The sequence below is a fragment of the Cydia fagiglandana genome, chromosome 8 (genome assembly GCF_963556715.1).
Source record: "Cydia fagiglandana chromosome 8, ilCydFagi1.1, whole genome shotgun sequence".
NCBI lineage: Eukaryota > Metazoa > Arthropoda > Insecta > Lepidoptera > Tortricidae > Cydia > Cydia fagiglandana.
Genome location: NC_085939.1, coordinates 4164165 through 4185353, shown reverse-complemented (window position 1 = coordinate 4185353; position 21189 = coordinate 4164165). Strand labels below are relative to the sequence as shown.

General features: G+C 44.9%; 1 protein-coding gene and 1 long non-coding RNA gene across 2 annotated transcripts; one reads left to right on the top strand and one right to left on the bottom strand.

Annotated features, from left to right (window-relative positions):
• Positions 1 to 583: 583 nt before the first annotated feature.
• On the top strand, positions 584 to 10926 carry LOC134666494 (palmitoyltransferase Hip14). Its single transcript, XM_063523673.1, has 8 exons — positions 584 to 1436; positions 3056 to 3232; positions 4959 to 5159; positions 5267 to 5428; positions 8571 to 8751; positions 9454 to 9578; positions 9636 to 9743; positions 10585 to 10926. Exons 1-8 carry the CDS (start codon positions 744 to 746, stop codon positions 10849 to 10851), a joined length of 1914 nt encoding a protein of 637 aa, XP_063379743.1. The 5' UTR covers positions 584 to 743; the 3' UTR covers positions 10852 to 10926.
• Positions 10927 to 16116: 5190 nt separating this feature from the next.
• LOC134666993 (uncharacterized) lies at positions 16117 to 18780 on the bottom strand. Its single transcript, XR_010098569.1, has 2 exons — positions 18531 to 18780; positions 16117 to 16650 (listed from the first exon to the last, which is right to left on the bottom strand). It is a non-coding gene; the product is annotated as an uncharacterized LOC134666993 (long non-coding RNA).
• Positions 18781 to 21189: the final 2409 nt, after the last annotated feature.

Sequence of the window (21189 nt, the reverse complement as noted above, 5' to 3'; positions counted from 1 at the left end):
GATTGATTGAATTCGTTGCTCCATTTAGACAGCAATTAGATGCAACGTTTGTAGAAGCCTTCATTGGAGTAAAAGAGAAAGATCCCCGCAATTTGTGAATTTCGGTTTTGGCAGTAGCCCCTCAGGCGCCTTAACGTATGACGTTGCAAGATTCTATGCGATTATTGATCGATACATTGTCGATTAAGTTGGAGCAATGAATTTAATTGATCGATTAAATACCGCAATGTATCAAAAATCGTATACATTAAGCCCGCTCCACACTCGTGCGCGAATCGCGGCGCGAAGCCGCGAACGCGAGTCTGGAGTCGATTTCGCATATCAGCGAACTAGACTCCACACTCGCGTTCGCGGCTTCGCCCGCGATTCACGCGCATAGTCTGGAGGGCGCTTTATGTTGCAATATCTGTAGAGCCCTTTAATTTCCTAGGTTTGACATTTCTCAATGTTGCCAGTATGCTTTTAGTGAACATGTTATGAACTTGTAGTGTTGGTCATACTGAAAACATAAACTTTTTCGTAACATCTTACTTTGTACTGGGTTCGTAGGGCTCATACTATAATTATACTTTTGTCTTTATCTGTGGCACATATTGATATGTCAATAATTGAAGTTTCTTTTCTGCTGTGATCGTAGCAGAAAGTTAAATTGCGCGTCGTCGTCGGCGATCCGCACGCCAATATCGAATTCTGAAAGAGAAGACGAGAATGCGTTCGCGCTACGGTCGAGCAGACTGAGCGGCATGTATGAGAGCACGTGCGGAGCGGCGGCCAGCGGTCAGTGCGGCGCGGCGCAGCACGACGGCGATGGGGCCGTCGCGGCGACCGCCCGCCCTGAGCCCGCCGCGCGCGACTATAGCGGCTTCGACATCGTGAAGGCCACGCAGTATGGTGCCTTCGACCGCGTCCGCGAGCTCGTGGAGGCCGGCTGGGACGTGAACCAGCCGGACCATGAGACGGTGACGCTGCTTCACTGGGCGGCGATCAACAACAGGCGCGAGATCTGCCAGTACCTCCTGGCGCGCGGTGCACACGTAGACGCGGTGGGCGGCGAGCTGCGTGCTACGCCGTTGCACTGGGCGGCGCGTCAGGGGCACCTGGAGGCGGCCGTGATCCTTGTGCGGGCAGGCGCAGACCTGACGCGCCGCGACGCGGAAGGTTGCGCGCCGCTGCACCTGGCGGCTCAGTTCGGGCACACGGCGGTGGCGGCGTACCTGGTGGCGGCGGGAGGGGCGGGCGCGGCAGATGCCGGGGACGCGGGCGGTATGACGCCGCTGATGTGGGCGGCCTGGCGTGTGGCAGCCGTAGACCCGGCGCGGCTACTGCTGTCCCTGGGCGCGTCACCGCGCCCAGCCGACCAGGCGCACGGCAACACTGCACTGCACTGGGCCATTTTGGCCCGCAACTCTACTGCTGTGTCCACACTTGTGCTTTATGTAAGTCTCTTCCTTATCCAAGGTACCTTTCTAGCCCCTTTTGATTTTGTCAATAATATTTCATCAAACTCTTGACGTGGCACTGTCACTGTTCATCAACTGTGAGGGTATTTATTATTAATCATTATGTTAGTAATTGCAAAGCTACATTATAATCATCAATTAAAACCATTTGTGCTGCTTATAGTTTTATATCATGATCTGTTCCAAGTAGTTTCATAAGGCCTATTCCTTGATAAGGTATCATTTATCTATCCTCCATTTATTATCAGCAAAATAAAATGGAACAGATTACAACAACATAACTGCCTATCTAGTACTACACCAGCTATGATGACATTTTAAATATGATGTATTAATTTATTATTTTATTTGTTAAGCAAATGCAAGTAAATGGGTAAATTCAAGGATCAGGAGGAGGAGGAGATAAAAACAAAAATATTATAGGATTTCCATTTCCATTAGGCAAATTGACAAAAAGTCACAAAACATTGAATTATAATAGCCTATTTCTTTATTTCATTCTAATTTGATATTTTTAGATAATATATGCAAGAATCCTACAACATTTTCATCATTTAATGCATATTTAGATAATGTGTAAAATCAACTAAAATCTTCATCCAGGGCCACACTGCAAGAAGTGACAAAAAAACTAAAAGGAAAAAAAACAGTTGATTTTTTATGAAGTTGAAAGACATGGCGGCAATTAAAAATATAGATTTGCAATGTAACTTGCACAGTTTATCGAAAATGACACTTTAAATGATACCCAGAATTTTTACATTATATTATCCTAAATAACTCAAAAACTAAAGAAGTTCGAGGACTGATATTAAACATACAGTGTTCTTAGGGCCTGCCAATACACCTGAAATGCCTCGTGGGGGCCACTCTTGTTTGCTTAGCCTGCAAGACCCTTTAAATACATATTTAAAAGGTATAGCAGGCTATGCAAACATGATTAAAATTATGAATATGCTTAACCCCATTTCCAGGCATAGTATGATTTAGGTACCAACCACATATGTGTCAATTTAATTTCAACCTTAGTAATCTGAATTAAGGCTCAAATTAGATTGGTCTTTCTGAGAATGTGACTTGTCTTCAAATGAATCACCAAACGTAACTAGTAGGATTTGTAGTTTGGAAATCAAACATAGGGGCATAGCTGTGGTTGATATACAACACATTGCGTCAAAATATCTTCAATGATCTTAATATTCAGAGAGGAATATGAGGACTACGTTTGTATGAAAAGGCAATTTCGCGCGGGTCCTCCACTTTCGTCTTAAGCACAATATGTACTGTCAAGTACTCTCAACCCGTCCACAAGCCCGAGGTGATAATCCCGATGTAATGTGTTTGTTTGCCCACACAGAGTGCCCTTTCCTAATGCGTACTCGTGACTTAATCCTGGGCGGACACATATTGCGCCCGGAGGAGTTAAAGTCTCTCAAGATCAAAAAGATCCTGCAGCTGTTTGTAGTTGCAGGTTTGGATCGAGAGTTGTAGTAGGTGGTGATCATAATAGATCAGGAATGGTTGCAGTGATACATAGGCTTTGGAGCCTTATATAGCCCCTAACATGAAGAAGAATGTGTTTGTTTGTGTTGCAGGGCAACGCGCCACTGGACGTGCCGAACCTGCGCGGCGCCACGCCGCTGGCCATGCTGCAGGCCGCCGCAGGCATCGGCCGAGACTCCTGGATCGGCAGCAAGGTGCTCGAGAAGGTGCGGGAGCACGAGCTCAAGCACTCCAGGCCGCATCTGCTGCGGCGGCTACTCTATGACAAGGTGATTGATAAAATTCATTCATTCATTCATTCAAAACAGCCCCACAATATCCTGAAAAGCCCACGTCCGAACAAAGCGAGCATACGCGTGAGGCAATTTCCTCAACTACAATAGTAGTTTAGTAGTAGAAATTTTACATTACACATATTTATATTTATTTATTATTGTACATTATTATGTAATTCTATAACTTTTGGACCTGGAAAATTCCCGGAAAAAGAGGGCAAGGTCGCCCACGTACCACCTGGAGGCGCACAAAGAGGCGGCATCAGTTGGCCTCGGCTGGGCGGAGCTGGAAGAGGCTGCGCTGGACCGCGAAGAATGAGAGCTTCTGGGAGCCCTATGTCCCTGATGAGGGATAACAGGATATCATCATCATAAGTTTTGGACTGCGTCTCGATTATAGGTTATAGGTTATAGGTTATCGCGGGCTTGTTTTCCGCAACTCGACGTCTATTATTGCGCCTATTTTGCGTGATGGGATGGCGGCACTATTCCTGCCAACCCAACTCCACCAAGAAGCCTAGCAGACCCTTAATGTTGCCGACGACTTCTGGGAGAGACCCCGGTGAGCCGAGGTGTTGTGCCCGGTATTCGTGTATGTGTCGCAGCGTGTTCCGGAGCCAGGCATATGGCAGAGGTAGGATTGGCTCAGGTCCTGCCACCTTCAGTTCCGAGCCTCCTCTCGCCAGGATGTCGGCTGCATCGTTACCTCGTGAGTTGCTGTGTCCTTTGATCCACTGCAGAGTTACGCCATTGGTGGTACATACCTCTGACAGAGCTTTGTGACATTCGTAAATTAGCCCTGAAGTGAAAGTATAACTTTGTAGAGCTTGTAGTACTGACCGACTATCAGAGAGTATGCGGATGGGGTAGTCCATTGCTTCCCTTGAGACGATTGCGTGTGCTGCCATTATAATGCCCATACATTCCGCCTGGAAGACTGTGTTATGGGCACCAAGTGGTGTCGAGATGTGTATGTTTAGGTCCTCTGAGAAAACCCCAGCGCCAGTGCCTGACCTTGTTTTTGATCCGTCCGTGAAGATTCTCAGCTCCCTTGGGTTGAGTCCTTCATGGGGTTCTTCGTGTAATTGTATTTTGTATTTTTTGTCGAAGACGAACTGCTTGGGTATCCTGTCAGTCACCGCTTCTATAAGCGGTTCCTTACCTATGGCCTCGTAGAGGATTTCGGTGTGTGGCACCCTAGGCGGTCTCCAGAGATTAGATTTTTTGAGACGTACCGCCGCAGCCAGCGCTTCTTGTTGTATGAAGAGGTGCAGCGGCGGCAGGCCCAGTAAGGCTTCCAAGGCCGCGGTTGGTGTTGTCCTCATGCAGCCCGTTGTCGCCATACAGGCCAACCTCTGGAGTCGTTGTAGTCTAGCCTCAACAGTGGATAGTTTGGTGCGTGGCCACCATACTATCGCGCCGTAGCTTATTATTGGTCTTATCACTGCCTGGTAAAGCCATAGAGTTAGCCTAGGAGTTAATCCCCAGGTTCTACCCACCATTCTACGACATTGCCAGAACGCGACTGTAGCTTTATCAATTTTGCCATTTAGGTGATTACTCCAATTCAGTTTGTTGTCAAGTATTACCCCTAGATACTTTACCTTGCGTCTCGATTATTAAACACGCTGAAATAGCATTGGGTTAGAATAGAAGATTAAATTTTAAGAAACGAAACAGATCATTGTTTTTTTACCCCGATTTCTAAAAATGTCGACAGAAGCTGCGTTGGTGGGTGGTGGTGTTGGCGCCGTTCGTGGCCTTCTACCTCTCGGGGCTGGTGCTGGAGTCGCGCGCGCGCTACGCGGTGAAGGCGCTGCTGCTGCTGGCGCTGTCGGCGGCGCTGCACGCGCTAGGCTCGGCGCTGCTCGACGACGACCTCAAGAACATCTTCCCGCTCAGCGTGTACCTGGCTACTAAGGTATTAGAATAAGACAGCACAGAATATGCGCCGTTCGTGGCCTTCTACCTCTCGGTGCTGGTGCTGGAGTATCGTCTAACTCTAAAGTATCCGTATCCTAATTGCAGGCGTGGTTCTACATCACCTGGGCGGTGTTCCTGGTGGGCGCGGCGGGCTGGCGCGCGACGCTGCTGTTCGTGCTGTGCTCGGGCGCGCTGTGGCACTTCTTCCTCAAGTCCTGGCGCTCCGACCCCGGCGTCATCCGCGCCTCCACCCGCGACAAGTTCCGGGTATGTTCCACATCACGTGACCCGTGTTGCTGCTGTGCTCGGGCGCGCTGTGGCACTTCTTCCTCAAGTCCTGGCGCTCCGACCCCGGCGTCATCCGCGCCTCCACCCGCGACAAGTTCCGGGTATGTTCCACATCACGTGACCCGTGTTGCTGCTGTGCTCGGGCGCGCTGTGGCACTTCTTCCTCAAGTCCTGGCGCTCCGACCCCGGCGTCATCCGCGCCTCCACCCGCGACAAGTTCCGGGTATGTTCCACATCACGTGACCCGTGTTGCTGCTGTGCTCGGGCGCGCTGTGGCACTTCTTCCTCAAGTCCTGGCGCTCCGACCCCGGCGTCATCCGCGCCTCCACCCGCGACAAGTTCCGGGTATGTTCCACATCACGTGACCCGTGTTGCTGCTGTGCTCGGGCGCGCTGTGGCACTTCTTCCTCAAGTCCTGGCGCTCCGACCCCGGCGTCATCCGCGCCTCCACCCGCGACAAGTTCCGGGTATGTTCCACATCACGTGACCCGTGTTGCTGCTGTGCTCGGGCGCGCTGTGGCACTTCTTCCTCAAGTCCTGGCGCTCCGACCCCGGCGTCATCCGCGCCTCCACCCGCGACAAGTTCCGGGTATGTTCCACATCACGTGACCCGTGTTGCTGCTGTGCTCGGGCGCGCTGTGGCACTTCTTCCTCAAGTCCTGGCGCTCCGACCCCGGCGTCATCCGCGCCTCCACCCGCGACAAGTTCCGGGTATGTTCCACATCACGTGACCCGTGTTGCTGCTGTGCTCGGGCGCGCTGTGGCACTTCTTCCTCAAGTCCTGGCGCTCCGACCCCGGCGTCATCCGCGCCTCCACCCGCGACAAGTTCCGGGTATGTTCCACATCACGTGACCCGTGTTGCTGCTGTGCTCGGGCGCGCTGTGGCACTTCTTCCTCAAGTCCTGGCGCTCCGACCCCGGCGTCATCCGCGCCTCCACCCGCGACAAGTTCCGGGTATGTTCCACATCACGTGACCCGTGTTGCTGCTGTGCTCGGGCGCGCTGTGGCACTTCTTCCTCAAGTCCTGGCGCTCCGACCCCGGCGTCATCCGCGCCTCCACCCGCGACAAGTTCCGGGTATGTTCCACATCACGTGACCCGTGTTGCTGCTGTGCTCGGGTGCGCTGTGGCACTTCTTCCTCAAGTCCTGGCGCTCCGACCCCGGCGTCATCCGCGCCTCCACCCGCGACAAGTTCCGGGTATGTTCCACATCACGTGACCCGTGTTGCTGCTGTGCTCGGGTGCGCTGTGGCACTTCTTCCTCAAGTCCTGGCGCTCCGACCCCGGCGTCATCCGCGCCTCCACCCGCGACAAGTTCCGGGTATGTTCCACATCACGTGACCCGTGTTGCTGCTGTGCTCGGGTGCGCTGTGGCACTTCTTCCTCAAGTCCTGGCGCTCCGACCCCGGCGTCATCCGCGCCTCCACCCGCGACAAGTTCCGGGTATGTTCCACATCACGTGACCCGTGTTGCTGCTGTGCTCGGGTGCGCTGTGGCACTTCTTCCTCAAGTCCTGGCGCTCCGACCCCGGCGTCATCCGCGCCTCCACCCGCGACAAGTTCCGGGTATGTTCCACATCACGTGACCCGTGTTGCTGCTGTGCTCGGGTGCGCTGTGGCACTTCTTCCTCAAGTCCTGGCGCTCCGACCCCGGCGTCATCCGCGCCTCCACCCGCGACAAGTTCCGGGCGCCTCCACCCGCGACAAGTTCCGGGTATGTTCCACATCACGTGACCCGTGTTGCTGCTGTGCTCGGGTGCGCTGTGGCACTTCTTCCTCAAGTCCTGGCGCTCCGACCCCGGCGTCATCCGCGCCTCCACCCGCGACAAGTTCCGGGTATGTTCCACATCACGTGACCCGTGTTGCTGCTGTGCTCGGGCGCGCTGTGGCACTTCTTCCTCAAGTCCTGGCGCTCCGACCCCGGCGTCATCCGCGCCTCCACCCGCGACAAGTTCCGGGTATGTTCCACATCACGTGACCCGTGTTGCTGCTGTGCTCGGGCGCGCTGTGGCACTTCTTCCTCAAGTCCTGGCGCTCCGACCCCGGCGTCATCCGCGCCTCCACCCGCGACAAGTTCCGGGTATGTTCCACATCACGTGACCCGTGTTGCTGCTGTGCTCGGGCGCGCTGTGGCACTTCTTCCTCAAGTCCTGGCGCTCCGACCCCGGCGTCATCCGCGCCTCCACCCGCGACAAGTTCCGGGTATGTTCCACATCACGTGACCCGTGTTGCTGCTGTGCTCGGGCGCGCTGTGGCACTTCTTCCTCAAGTCCTGGCGCTCCGACCCCGGCGTCATCCGCGCCTCCACCCGCGACAAGTTCCGGGTATGTTCCACATCACGTGACCCGTGTTGCTGCTGTGCTCGGGCGCGCTGTGGCACTTCTTCCTCAAGTCCTGGCGCTCCGACCCCGGCGTCATCCGCGACAAGTTCCGGGTATGTTCTACAGTCAGCAGCAGAAGTTGCTAAGCGGGCGAGGTGTTCAAAATGACCTTGACACGCTCTTATTATTTTAACAATAAAGTCGCGTCAAGATCATTTTGAACACCTGGCCCGCTTAGCAACTTCTGCTGCTGACTGTACATCAATAGTTACTAGAATCGACACATTGACATATATCTTGGACGGGTCTTACGGGCAATAGGAATGGGGTCAGTAGTGTCAGTACAGTGTGCCACCGCCTGGTTATTTCCACTAGTTACTCGGTTTGGTAGTAGTTACCACCAAACCAATTTAATGGTAACTACTGGGATTTTTTCCCAGTAGTTACCAGTGCTAAAAGGTGGGGAAATAAATCCCAGTAGTTACCATTGGTAACAACTTAGTGGTAACTAGTGGGAATAATCCCACTGCTACAACGCGATTGGTTGATGAGTTCGTACCACGCGTGTGATTGGTCGCAACTAGTTGTGTAGACTGCACGATTGGCTCGAATTCGTGAGTGGCACCGTTTACCTAGCACCATTCGTAGTGCCCTTAAGGCCGGTCCGAGATATATGTCAATGAATCGATAGTAGATCAAATATTATGTTACTTGAATGTAAAGTGAGAGTGTAACATATAATGTATGGGGCATATTTTTTATAGTTTTTTTATTGTCTAAATATTTTCGTTACGTCGACAGACGATAATCGAGCTGTCCGAGGACAGTTCAGGCGGCGGCGGCGCCGGCGCCGGCTTCGACCCGGCGTCCTTCTGCTCGGCGTGCCTGGTGCGCCGCCCGCTGCGCTCCAAGCACTGCTCCGTCTGCAACCGCTGCGTGGCGCGCTTCGACCACCACTGCCCCTGGGTCGGGAACTGCATCGGTGAGTGCATGTGCTATCTGCACTAAGCTTTAACCACCAACATTAAAATGGCTCTAGTTGAACCATCTATCTACTAAGTTGAACCATCGTGACGAACGAGACTTTGAATTTAAAAAAAACGCACCCGTATTTGTTTGTCGGGCGGGGACCATAGACTAGGAATCCTCTACAGTCTCTAGACCGAGTTTAGAGCAATTATTTCATGCAACCGATGATGCCAAAAATGCTGGGGTGCGCGGGACGAGGTGAGCGAAGTCCCGTGCCGTGATTGGTCCGTTCAAAGACACGGATGTCACACAAAGACACTTTCGACTCGAACATGGAGTAAAATTACCGTATGCGTGGCAGAGGGGGTAGCGCGACTATGCTCAGTCTGGAGGATGTTTTGTCTGTGTCGGGGACCCACGATGCCACAGACACAGACAAAGAGATACACGTTACAATTGTAATTAAATTGTAAATAGGGATGGTACAATCGCTTTTCCGTCGGAGGTTATAAATTAGATTATCCGCCCGCTATAATTATTTCTGTAATCTGCTTTAATGAGTATGTTTCACGGAAAGCTTAACGCAGAGGGCGTAGCAGTCGTTTAAAACAACATACATATTTACATGTAAAATCCAAAGAAACATTACCCACATACTACAGACTTTTTGTTCCAAGATAGTCATACTAATTTATCTATGGTCACCCTCATCCAGGAGCCAACAACCACCAGCACTTCATCGGTTTCCTCGTGAGCTTGATCGTGATGTGCGGCTGGATGTTGTGGGGCGGCGTGCAGTACTACCGCGCCGAGTGCCCGGCGCCGGCGGGGGCGGCGGGGGTGGCGGGGGTGGCGGGCGGTGCGGGGGGTGCGGGGGAGGGGGAGAGCGGGCTGGAGACGCTGGCGCGCTGGGCGCAGTGCAACGCGTGGCTCATGTGGGTGCTGGTGCACGCCGCCTTCCACATGTTCTGGGTCACGGTGCTCACCTGCTGCCAGATGTACCTGGTACGTCTACTAAGGGTGGTATCCCATCTGTCCAATGTGTATTGCGTCTCACATTTTGCTTGATGAGAGAGTGAGACGCAATGCATGCTGGGCAAAGAAATTGGACGGGAGGAATACCATCCTGAGATACTTTCTTGCTCGCTTTTGTGGTTGGTTTTGTAATATACGATTATTCAAGTCGATTACGGTTGAAAATTTTACATATTTATTTTTGATAGATATTACAGGAAGTTTTTTTTTTCATTTATTTCAACGCTTTAAATATAGTTAGTATGGGTACATTGGGTACTTGTAGGTATTCAGATGTTGAGTTTGGTTTTGGAGTTCGGTGGAATTTTCAAACCGTTATTATAATGACCTAACTTTTCAACTCTACTCCTTTTATGTTGGTTGCTTTTCTTTAAATTAAATTTTGATTTTGGTCTCTTAGAATATTTGTTTTAGTACCAATAAATTTCGTCGCCGACAATACTCTATCCGGATTTATAAATGTCGGCGGCCGATCGTAAGATCAGGCATATCGTGAAATTCCTAGGCATATCGTGAAACGTGAAAATCCTTGACTCTTCCCTGAATCGACAGAGCCCTGCTACGCGGAGCTCCTGTTTCTGGGCAGTTTGCCCTTCAGGCATATGAAGCAACCTAACGAATCTATCCTACCTATATATTGGTTTAATGTGACTATCGTTAAACAGGAACATTACGATCTGCCTAACTTTACGATCGGCCGCCGACATAAAGATCGCGTTCTCGAGAAAAATTAGGAGCGACACTGAAATAGATCATCAGCTTTAATCTGTAAATATGAAAAACTTTGCTCGATTACCGGTATGTTCCGCAGGTGGTGTGCCTCGGCATGACGACGAACGAGCAGCTGAACCGCGGCCGCTACCGGCACTTCGCGGCGCGCGGCGGGCGCTCGCCCTTCTCGCGCGGCCCGCTGCTCAACTGCGTGGACTTCTTCAACCTGCGCCTGTGCGGCCTGCTCGCGCCGCGCCGCGCCGACTGGGCGCGCGCCGGCGCCGGCGCCGCCGCCGCCGCCGCCGCCGCCGACGCCGACGCCGACGCCGACGCCGACTCGGCGCCGATGCTGCAGCACGTCGTGTGAGGGTCGGCGCGCGCTGCCGCCGGCGAGGCCGTCTAGCCCCCCACTTGAGGCCGCCGCTGCGTCTCTAAGTTTTATGCGCGAGGAGATACGCGACAGATTTTAACACGGTCTTATTTGTTGACTGCGATGTGGCGAATGAATTTGTCAGTAGATACCGAACCGACGGCCAATTTTTTAAATGTACGCGCGAACGGTCGGTCCGCCGTAGAAAATTAGAATTCTGCATTTTATTCTATTGACAAATTGTTTTGCTAGACCATAAAATTGGAGTGTTGAGCCAGGGTTGTCGCTTACGAAAGATACCCTTTTCATTATTCTAAAATTGCTCCGATGCTGAGTTTTAACACGAAATACGAACACTCATATTACAGAATGTTCACATTCACTGTTATTAAACCGACGTGTTACACAATTATTTTCGCTCTCTAAACTATACCTCAATTAATTCAATTATGTACCACCGGTTGTGGTACAACCTGCCTCCTAACGTTATCAAAAAAAAATTCGTATGCGATATTATTGAGATGCTCGAATATGCTGTCTAAAATAGGCTAAGATCGCGGCCTATTTAAAAACGTAATATATGTTTGCAAATATATATGTAGAATCTATATTTATGTAAATAATTTTGTATAGTGACTATAAATACGAGCCTGTCAAATATCGATGTTTCCTTTCAAGGCCGATAAGTAAAACTAACAAAACGTCGGTGGCGGCGCGTTGAATATATTAGTTGTATAAAACGAAGCTTTTTTTTCTTTGAGACTTACTCGTATAGATCCGGCAGTAGAATATAGTAGTACTAAAGCCGGTGTGAATTGAGTTCTATGTACGCCCCGCCACTGCAAAATACGGCCACGAAATAGTTTGCTATTAAAAAGACCAAAATACACTTACAATTAAAATAAAATTGTATCTGTCCCGAAATACACGTAGTTGAAATCTGTCATATACCTCCAACTTACAATCTAGTTCGAAAAACGTAGTATGTAATCCTCGATCTTATTTTCTTACTACAGTTCCGAGTGAAACTTACAAATGTAGCGTCGGTCGTAGTCAGGTGTACGGGGCGCGCGTCGCCGTCAGCAGTGCGCCGGTCTAGTCCGGTCCTATCCAGACGCGATCCGTACCGGTCCCGACGCGGTCCGTATCGGTCCCGACGCGGTCCGTACCGGTCCCGACGCGGTCCGTACCGGTCCCGACGCGGTCCGTACCGGTCCCGACACGGTCCGGTCCGGACTCCACGCGCGCGATTCCCGCTCGCGTACTCACATCGATCTCCACAAATGGACTATATTTTTTGTAGTACAACTTAGGTTATGTACACGTGTATTGTGTACGCTGCGATTCTAAACTCTATTAATAATTATAGTAACGTTTACCAAATATGTTCGTCGCTTCGCGCGGTCGCGCTGACCTTGTAATTTTTATAATTATTGAAAAATATGGAATTAATGTTTAATAGGTTTAATTAAAGTTATTCTGACCGAACAAATTGTAATTAATAATTATGTAGGTATGTTATTGTGTGCGTGAGGCTTGGGCGAGTGTGTGTTATACCCGATGGAAAATCAATTTTGATAGCTGTCAAATTCTTGCGGCACATTTTGTGTAAAAAATTGGGAGTTTGTGATACAAAATAATGAAATAATACAAATAGTATTGATATGACAGGTGTCAAAATTGACCAAAAAATGCCGTTGGGAATAGTTATTATAGGCATTCTACACATTCCTGAATTTAGCGTCTTAAGACCGGTCTTCACATTGTCAATTCTTGCTGAATTTTGCAATGGGATTCCATCACTTTTTCTCAAAACTTATGAGTTGTAAAATGTTATACAACAACCCTGTGATAATAAATCTGATTTTGTAGGCTACCCATACTACCTAAATCAACTGAATGACATATAAGTATGTGTAAGTACATATTAATTTCGCATTTTTTTGCTGGCTGTACATACATGTATCGTTAAAGTACCTACCACTTGCACCATCCCACTAACCCGGGGTTAAGCGGTTAAACCGTTAACCCAGTGTCAAATTATACTGGTAACCATGGTAACTCCAGGTTTAACCAGTTAACCCCGGGTTAGTGGAATGGTGCAATTGGCACTAGTGTCAGAGGTTAAAGTCAGGAAGGTGTGATGCCCCTTGCACCTATGTACTTTAAGAAACGAAGCTTCCTCCTAATCTAACAATGTACTGTTATACTCATATCAACTTGCGATCCAAATATTTTTGTAACGGACTCGCCATTTCTGAGCGTGAAGTTTTTAATGATTCCTCTTTCTCCGTAATATTAGTCGTTCCGGTAGTTAAGAGAGCTCTATTTCACAAACTAACTGTATTATATATTTAAGACAATAGTGGACAAACGCTTCTCCATACAAACTTAGTCCCCATTTTCCTCTCCGGATATTGATATAAAGAAAAATACACGATTAGATGTAGGTATATTAACCTTAGCTATGCCCATTCGTTTGGCTTTTATCAATTTTATATTGAATTTACATCAAATTGTGCACTAAAACATATTTTATAATAATGTTGATGAAGAGGGGAAAATGGGAACTACATTTGTATGGAGAATCGGTCGTCCACTTCCCTTTCAAGCTACCGCGTGCGTTCCTAATCGCGTTGCGACGCACGGCTAAGCTTTTCGCTTTAATATTTAAATCGACACTACTACTTTTTGTTATTATTTCTAACTAATGAAAGAAAAAAAATAATGTGACAAATGAAATTAATTTATTAGAAAAAAATCTTATGTTATTTATTATCCTGGGCTAGGTCACGGCGCATTGTACATATAAACCTACAAGTTAAAAATGGAAACATGGCAGAAGGTATGCCGTAAAGCCGAGACCGTCGTTTCGTATCTAAAGCCCCATTTACACGTGTCAAGAACTTGCATGCGATTTTCGATACGTTGCGGTATTTGGTCGTTCGACTGAAATTCATTATACTCTTTAGTTAGCAATGTATTGAATATTGCTTGCAAGTTCTTGAATAGTCTAAATGGGGCTTAACTGCCTTGTTAGACTGGTCGGACATTTCTTTTTGTTGTGGAATCTGGATTGGGATGAAGGATTTTCCTTTTACTAGTATTTTGTGCAATAATTATTAAGTAAATTAAGTATCAAACACCAGGACAGGTGAAAATAATAAAATTTGTAAAAAATTGGTAACTGTGGCTTTTCATCACAGAAGGGTCCTTATGCTTCGAGTGCAATACCTAAGGACCTTAATCTAAAATTACAAAAGAGATTCTGATAGAATGGTCCTTATTGCAAATGAAGCATGAGGACCCTACTCTGATTGAAAGTCACAATTAGTCTAAAACATACGCTACATGAGAAATCGTGCGTCGCAATGGGTTTCGCCTTTATAGGGTCTACCGCGAACATCGATAACTATCTGCTTTACTATCGCTGCGTAGTAACTAATAGGCTGGTCCACACAGAACCCGCCTCGCGAGGAAATTGTCCAAATGGAAATTGAAAAAACGTGCTTCAGACATTCGCACTCGCGGCCCTAATGCATCGGGCACGTCTCCATCGGCCGAGCTGCTTCGCGGCAATTTGCTCGCGAGGCGGCTTCTTTACGGACCCGTCTATTGAGAAGGAAATAGATGATCGATGTGGTACGTGGTAGGCCCTTAGTTGCTCGCGCGGCAACGTACGTCGCGAGCGTCATGTTGTACCTTGTAACTCGTAGTAAATGTTGCTTTTATTTTTGTAAACATAATAATACTTTGCCTTATTATAATATAAATATCAAGTCTTTATATTATGGATGTATTGATGCCATTACAAAATTAAAAACAGTATTATGCATTTTCTTGCAGTTATTTTTCACTTATTATTTTCACAGCTTTATAGGAAGGCCTTTCCGATTTTTTTTAGCTGTTCTTGGTTGTATACCTACATTCAATATTAAATTTATTTTTCACCTCAGCAGCTCGAACAAGGGTACTTTGCTTCTTAAAAACAGTGAGCAAAATGCGATTTTTCTCACTGAGTAATTTTGTCTCACTCAGTGAGCAAAATCGCATTTTGCTCTCTGAGTGAGCAAAATCGCATTTTGCTCTCTGAGTGAGCAAAATCGTATTTTGCTCACTGAGTGAGACAAAATGTCATTCAAGTGACCTTTATAGTCAAATGTCATTTCAACATGCGGGGTCTAATACAAGTTCGATATACTTGGGTTCTGTTATCTCTGTCCCTCTAGGTATGTTCTCACTGCTTAGGGTGAAAAAAATTGTGTACTACATGAGATCAAAGTTATTTACATCTCGTGCGCTTTTGAATCCCTTACTACGCTCAAGATTCTAAATTAGATTCACTCGCTACGCTCGTGAATCTATTATAGAATCATTCGCTTGCACGGGACTCAAAATAAGCACTCGAAGAAATATCAAACTTTGATCTCTTGTTGTACAAATCCACCACCACCACCACCTCATTAGTTCGTAAATGGGTGCTTAGGTGTTTAAAAACAGTGACAAACATTAAATTTTGTCACTCATTGAGACAGCTAAAATTTAGGTGTTTGGGGTAGTTTAGTTTCCTTATCTATATATGTTGAGGTGAAAAGTTGTATGTTCACACAAGACCAAAAAAAGTCAGTTGTTTGCACTACATGACTCGAGTCCCTTGCTAGGCTCATGATTCTAGTTTAGATTAGAAAGATTCTATTATAGGATGAATATACCTATATCCAATTGTGGTAACATAGGTCAAAGGAACTAAATTCTCTATAAAAATCTGGATATCCAGTTATGAAAATGAGGACTATGTTTGTATGGAGAAGCTGTCACGTGCCGTCGACCACGTTCGTCAGCACATATCTTGAATACTGGCTTAGGGCTTAGCTTATTCCATCTGTCCAAAGTGTATTGTGTCACATTTTGCTTAATGAGAGAGTGAGACGTGAGACGCAATAACATTGGACAGGTGGAATACCCTATAAGGATGTTCCTACTACCTGTGGCCTATTTTATAAAGCTACAAGTTACAATTTACAAGCGGAAGTCTCGTTCTAACACACAGGGTTAGAAAGAGACTTCCGCTTGTAAATTGTAACTTACAAGTTACAATTTACAAGCGGAAGTCTCGTTCTAACACACAGGGTTAGAAAGAGACTTCCGCTTGTAAATTGTAACTTGTAGCTTTATAAAATAGGCCACTGGTCCCTTAGGTAATCACTAATAATAAAAACGTCTTGAATAAAGGATAAAGTGAAGGCAATTAAAACAAAAAAGTTAAAATAACAACTACAATAATTTTATTTCATAATATTTGGACAGAAACAGAACATTTGGATGAATGATCGCTGGCTACTATATAGGCTGTCCCTTATTTTACGATTTACGCATACCCCCTAAATCAGTTTCTTTTATCCCAAAACTCTCTGTAAAAAAAATTCAGGTCATTCCTGTAACTGTAACCCATGCTGACTTTCATGAGATTTTCCCATACAATGAGAATGTCAATTTTTTTTTTCTTACATCGATTTTGTATAATATTGCCATAGTAATTTGTATGAGCATTTCAGTTGTAAGTCGGCACGGGTTCTTGTTACTGGAATATCCTGAAAAAAAATTTCAATGTGTTTTGGAGTAGTATCGTTATATTTAGGGGGTATGCGTTGTTAATTTTAAAAATCGCAAAATAAGGGACATCCTATTGGCTACAGTGGCTACCATGGCAGCATGGTGGTAAAACAGAACGGCGGAGTCATAGAATGATGGCTGCTCAGGTTGTTTATATGCCGGTGTGCTCCAGGATCAGTGGGGCTGCAACAAACATCGAAAATTAATTAACTTTTTGAACGCCACACGGCAATTGACGTCAACGCAAAATCGTGACAACGACGCCAAAGACGGCATTTGACGTCGATCGTTTTTTGATGAAAATCTACTGAAAAACACCCCACTTTTAGGTTGGCATTATTTATTCACAAAACTAAATTTTACCCCCGTGGCGTCAGTGGCACGGCAAATGGATGCGCCGTTTGGCGTTCAAAAGGTTAAAGAGTTAGACCAAGAAAATCTGCAGCGATTGTGATACTGATAGCCCATGCAGTGTAAGTGTTATTTATACGTCATAATTTCATAGAAGTTTGATGTTTAAAATAACACTTGCATGGAGTGGGCTATCAAAATCGCTGCAAACTTTTCTTGGTCTAACTCTTTCATCATTTTCATGCTATCGGTTCCTATAAAAAGGCATTCCATACCATTGTATTTTCAGTCATTATATTTACTAATCAAGGTTATCATTTGTTATTTCAGAGATTCTGAGTGCTTACAGTCAAGCAGTGTGTCGTCTTTCATAAGGATCTGTATACTACAACGCCGCACGTGCACGTCATGCACACGCAGCCGGTGTGCACAGGCCTTTAAAGTACAGTCAATATTTGGGCTAAAATTCAACCAGTAACAAAGCTTATTATATCAGCATTAATTCAGTATTCATATCTCTTATGCTATTTTCTATTAGATTACTTAGCTAGGTTAGGCAATGAGCAGTGGTACAATATTGCCAGTTACCAGATGTCTTTGGGGTCTGTTCTTATTACTAAAATCGATGACATGGTTCCTATGAAGAGATCGTCATATGTCTTACTAGTTTCAGATTTGCCCATACTGACCGATCTAAATGGACCACCCTGTATTGTAACACACCTTTGTTACCATAGAAATAAAGATGTGTTCTGATATATTTGGCCACTATGTCCATGACTAAATATAAGATGCTGACTGAAAATGTTATTTTGATAAATAATTGTTTATAGAAATTACCTTTGGTATGACAAAACTTGAGATATGTTCAACAAGCACCTGTTTCCTGTATGTACGTCACAATTTTCACAACCGTTCCCACTGAAGGCATAGTTTCAATTTAGTATTCTTGTCTAACCATATCTTAAAATATCCTTAAGTTTAACAAAGTCATTAGTGTCATTATGTATAAATTTTGTCTTGGTATGGTTATAGCAGGCGTCTCCAAACTATGGTCCTCTATTGGAAGTTGGAGGGCTTAACACTATGCAGGGATCCTTCAGTCAAAAAAATTTAAGTCCCCCTGTACTAAAGTACAGGATACCTGACTCCATTTTTTGATAAACATCAAATCAGTATTACCTATTTCTATATGATCTTATCGTAAAGTTGCCAAAAGTATGTACTGTGCACACCGGCTTGCGTGTGCGTGATGTGCATGTGCGCTAAAATGTTGGAGCCACACACGCACACATCATGCAAGCGGTGTGTCGTCTCTCGTAAGGATCAGATCTGTATAGTACAACGCCGCACGCGCACGTGCACGTCATGCACACGCAGCCGGTGTGCACAGGCCTTTAAATTATTATTTATTTGATACACTAGCGGCTCTAGTTGGTGCGTGAAAATGTCAGAAAGCAAGACTCGGTAAGGGTATTAAATCATCATTTGAACACACTATTCATCCTCATGTTCAATCCAGCGGTCTTTGTGGTCAGATTTACTGTACAGGACTTTGTTTAACTCATTGGATTTAAAGATATGGCCAAAAATACATAATATAACTTACTATACTACAAAAAAGACTGGAATCTTTCAGACATTTTGATTTCAGATTTCCAGAGATTTTTAAGGAATTTGTACGTAAATTTAGCAGTAAAATGTTTACTAACCGACTCTTATGACAGCGCAGAGTACACAGAACGTAATAACACTATTGATGGTGTTTTCTCTAGCCTGTCGTTTCTCCTCCATGGGGTCGACCCTTTCACCAAAAGGTAAGCGGAACATATCGAGACAATGTTAATTTAAACTGTTTGCGAATCTCTAATCAATAAAACAATGCGTCGTAGATTGCGTGAGCTGAGAATCTCGAGGAAACCGTGCTACATAATGCGAACGTGATATGAATATGACAACTACTTGACAGTGACACTGACAGTTCAAAAGTTAGGTTATAATGCATTCACTATTTATTTTATTTCATAAACAAGAAAAGAAAAAATTTTAAGTGCGACATAAAATAATAACACTTATATAAACTGGGTCAAGCAGATCTTGTCAGTAGAAAAAGGCGGCAAATTTGAAAAATGTAGGCGCGAAAGGATATCGTCCCATAGAAAATATGAATTTCGCGCCTTTTTCTACTGACAAGATTTGCTTGACCATCTTATAATAATTAAAATGACATGTACTAATAAAATCCATACTAAACAATTGCAATGTTTAAGCATTTTATTATAGATAGATAGATAGATTTATTTATTGGTACTGATTATACTTGGATTATACACTGTGTGGTGATTATAAATCAAAATGTGACAGTTACGTAGGCAGTGGCGCCCTCAACAGTTTTCTACCATAGTTCTCTAGATTACACACGGATCCCACATTAGAGGGCCTACCGCGAACTACGTTCGACGTGTTACCTCCAGAGATGGGCATTAATCGATTAACTTTTTAATCGACTAATCAATCGATTAAAAAAGTTAATCGTCAAAATTAATCGGCGATTAATTTAATCGCGATTAATTTAGTCGACCTAACATACGATTGAAATTGAATTAATCTTAATATTAATCGATTAAATTTCTCGATTAACTCTCGATTGAAAGTAGACAGGTGGTCATTTTTGTATGTAACTAAAAATCAAAACTTCTTGCGTACACATTAAAAACCATTCCAGTGTTATAAATGTGCTTCAATAATATAAGATGGTTACATTGGTTACTATAATAATGCGGATAACTTAGCGCGGCATCTCTATAGTTCGTTTTTTTAGCATTAGAAAGAACTTGCAAGAAGGTAAGCGATCTTGAAATGTCTTTTAATTGAAAAACGCTTTTTAAAAATCAGTAACTATTACTTACGAAAGCAGAAGAATATAGATGATCGTATTAGATTCATAATTGTTTCATATTTGCCGTAACTTATTTTTAAAATGTGTTTTTCAATTAAAAGACACATCAAGATTGTTTACCTAATTTCTAATGCTAAAAAAAACTAACTATAGGTAAGGGTTTAGGGCTTGTAGCGCAGGTATAAAAATTAGAAAGAGAACGACGTATGTGTATGAAAGAGCAAACACATTACTTACCTCTTATCAGTTGTTTTCTATAAGGTTTCAACTTGTCAATGCAGTAATTACTTACAATGTGATTTTGGGCACATTTTTCGGGGTTTGTAATAATTTTATATTTCAAGAATTTATCATAGGAATATCACAAATAGTATACCTTTCTGATGGCAGTAAGATTTTTCCTATATCTCTTACTAGTATGTAATTATATATTTACATAAAATATGATTTAGCCTATGCAACTTCCAACACTGATTTCGCACTTTCGCAGTAAAAATCGATGCTATATTTTTTTTACCATTTTTCCTAGAATCAGGAAACAATTATGTGATACATATATTAATTTCCGGCAAAAACACAAAATCATGCATTTAAGGGTTAAACACCTGGGTAAGTTGAGAAACTAATAACACGTGGCATATAATACAGTGACATAAAATACTAAGCATACGTACTCTTTGTCGGTTTGTTTTATTGTTTACACAGGACTAGAAATTGCAAAATAGATAACAATCCGTTTATCCATAATTTGCCATTGTTATACGACCTTAAGAACTGTCAACATAACCCGAGATAAGAACAACCTTTAAGGTGGATGTCTAGGGATGGGATGCCGATTATCAGCCAAAAGATGGCGTCACTGTGCACGAATTGTGGATTTTCACTATTTCTCCCAAAATACAAAGTTTCATAAGATGTGTTGATATGTCCGAAAACTATAAAAAATACTACATCCAAATCGAGACATGTTCAACTCAACATTGTCTCATTTCGTTATTATCGGAATCCAACTGCAAAATATTGCAATTTCTTGCATTCACGCACACTTACGTACTTAAAGTCACCTTAAAGTCAGTGTCAAATGTCAGCAGATTCGTAATGTTACAGTAAAGTAACCTAGAGGGCGCAGCGGATGAAATGTTTATTGTTGAAAAAAGATTGGAAATTAAGAGCCCTTCAACGTGCACACTAGCGCCACAGCTAAATAATCGTGATTATTTAAATTTAACGAAATATATTGAAAAAAGGGGGCCGCTACGTACTGTATTGTGTATTTACGTACCTTTTGAATACATCAAACTAGTTTTTATGTTGCTGGTTTCGTCGATCTAGGAACTTAAAACAAAAACGGCCGTTTTAACTTTGCACGCATAGATTGACAAATCCAGCAACATAAAAACTAGTTTGATGTATTCAAAAGGTACTTAAATACACAATACAGTACGTAGCGGCCCCCTTTTTTCAATATCCTT

Bases quoted from the DNA above. Each gene is read 5' to 3' on its own strand.
- LOC134666494 (XM_063523673.1), top strand. From the start codon at position 744: ATGTATGAGAGCACGTGCGGAGCGGCGGCCAGCGGTCAGTGCGGCGCG. The intron at 1,437-3,055 runs GTAAGTCTCTTC...TTTGTGTTGCAG, and splicing joins TGTCCACACTTGTGCTTTAT to GGCAACGCGCCACTGGACGT. The intron at 3,233-4,958 runs GTGATTGATAAA...AAATGTCGACAG, and splicing joins GGCGGCTACTCTATGACAAG to AAGCTGCGTTGGTGGGTGGT.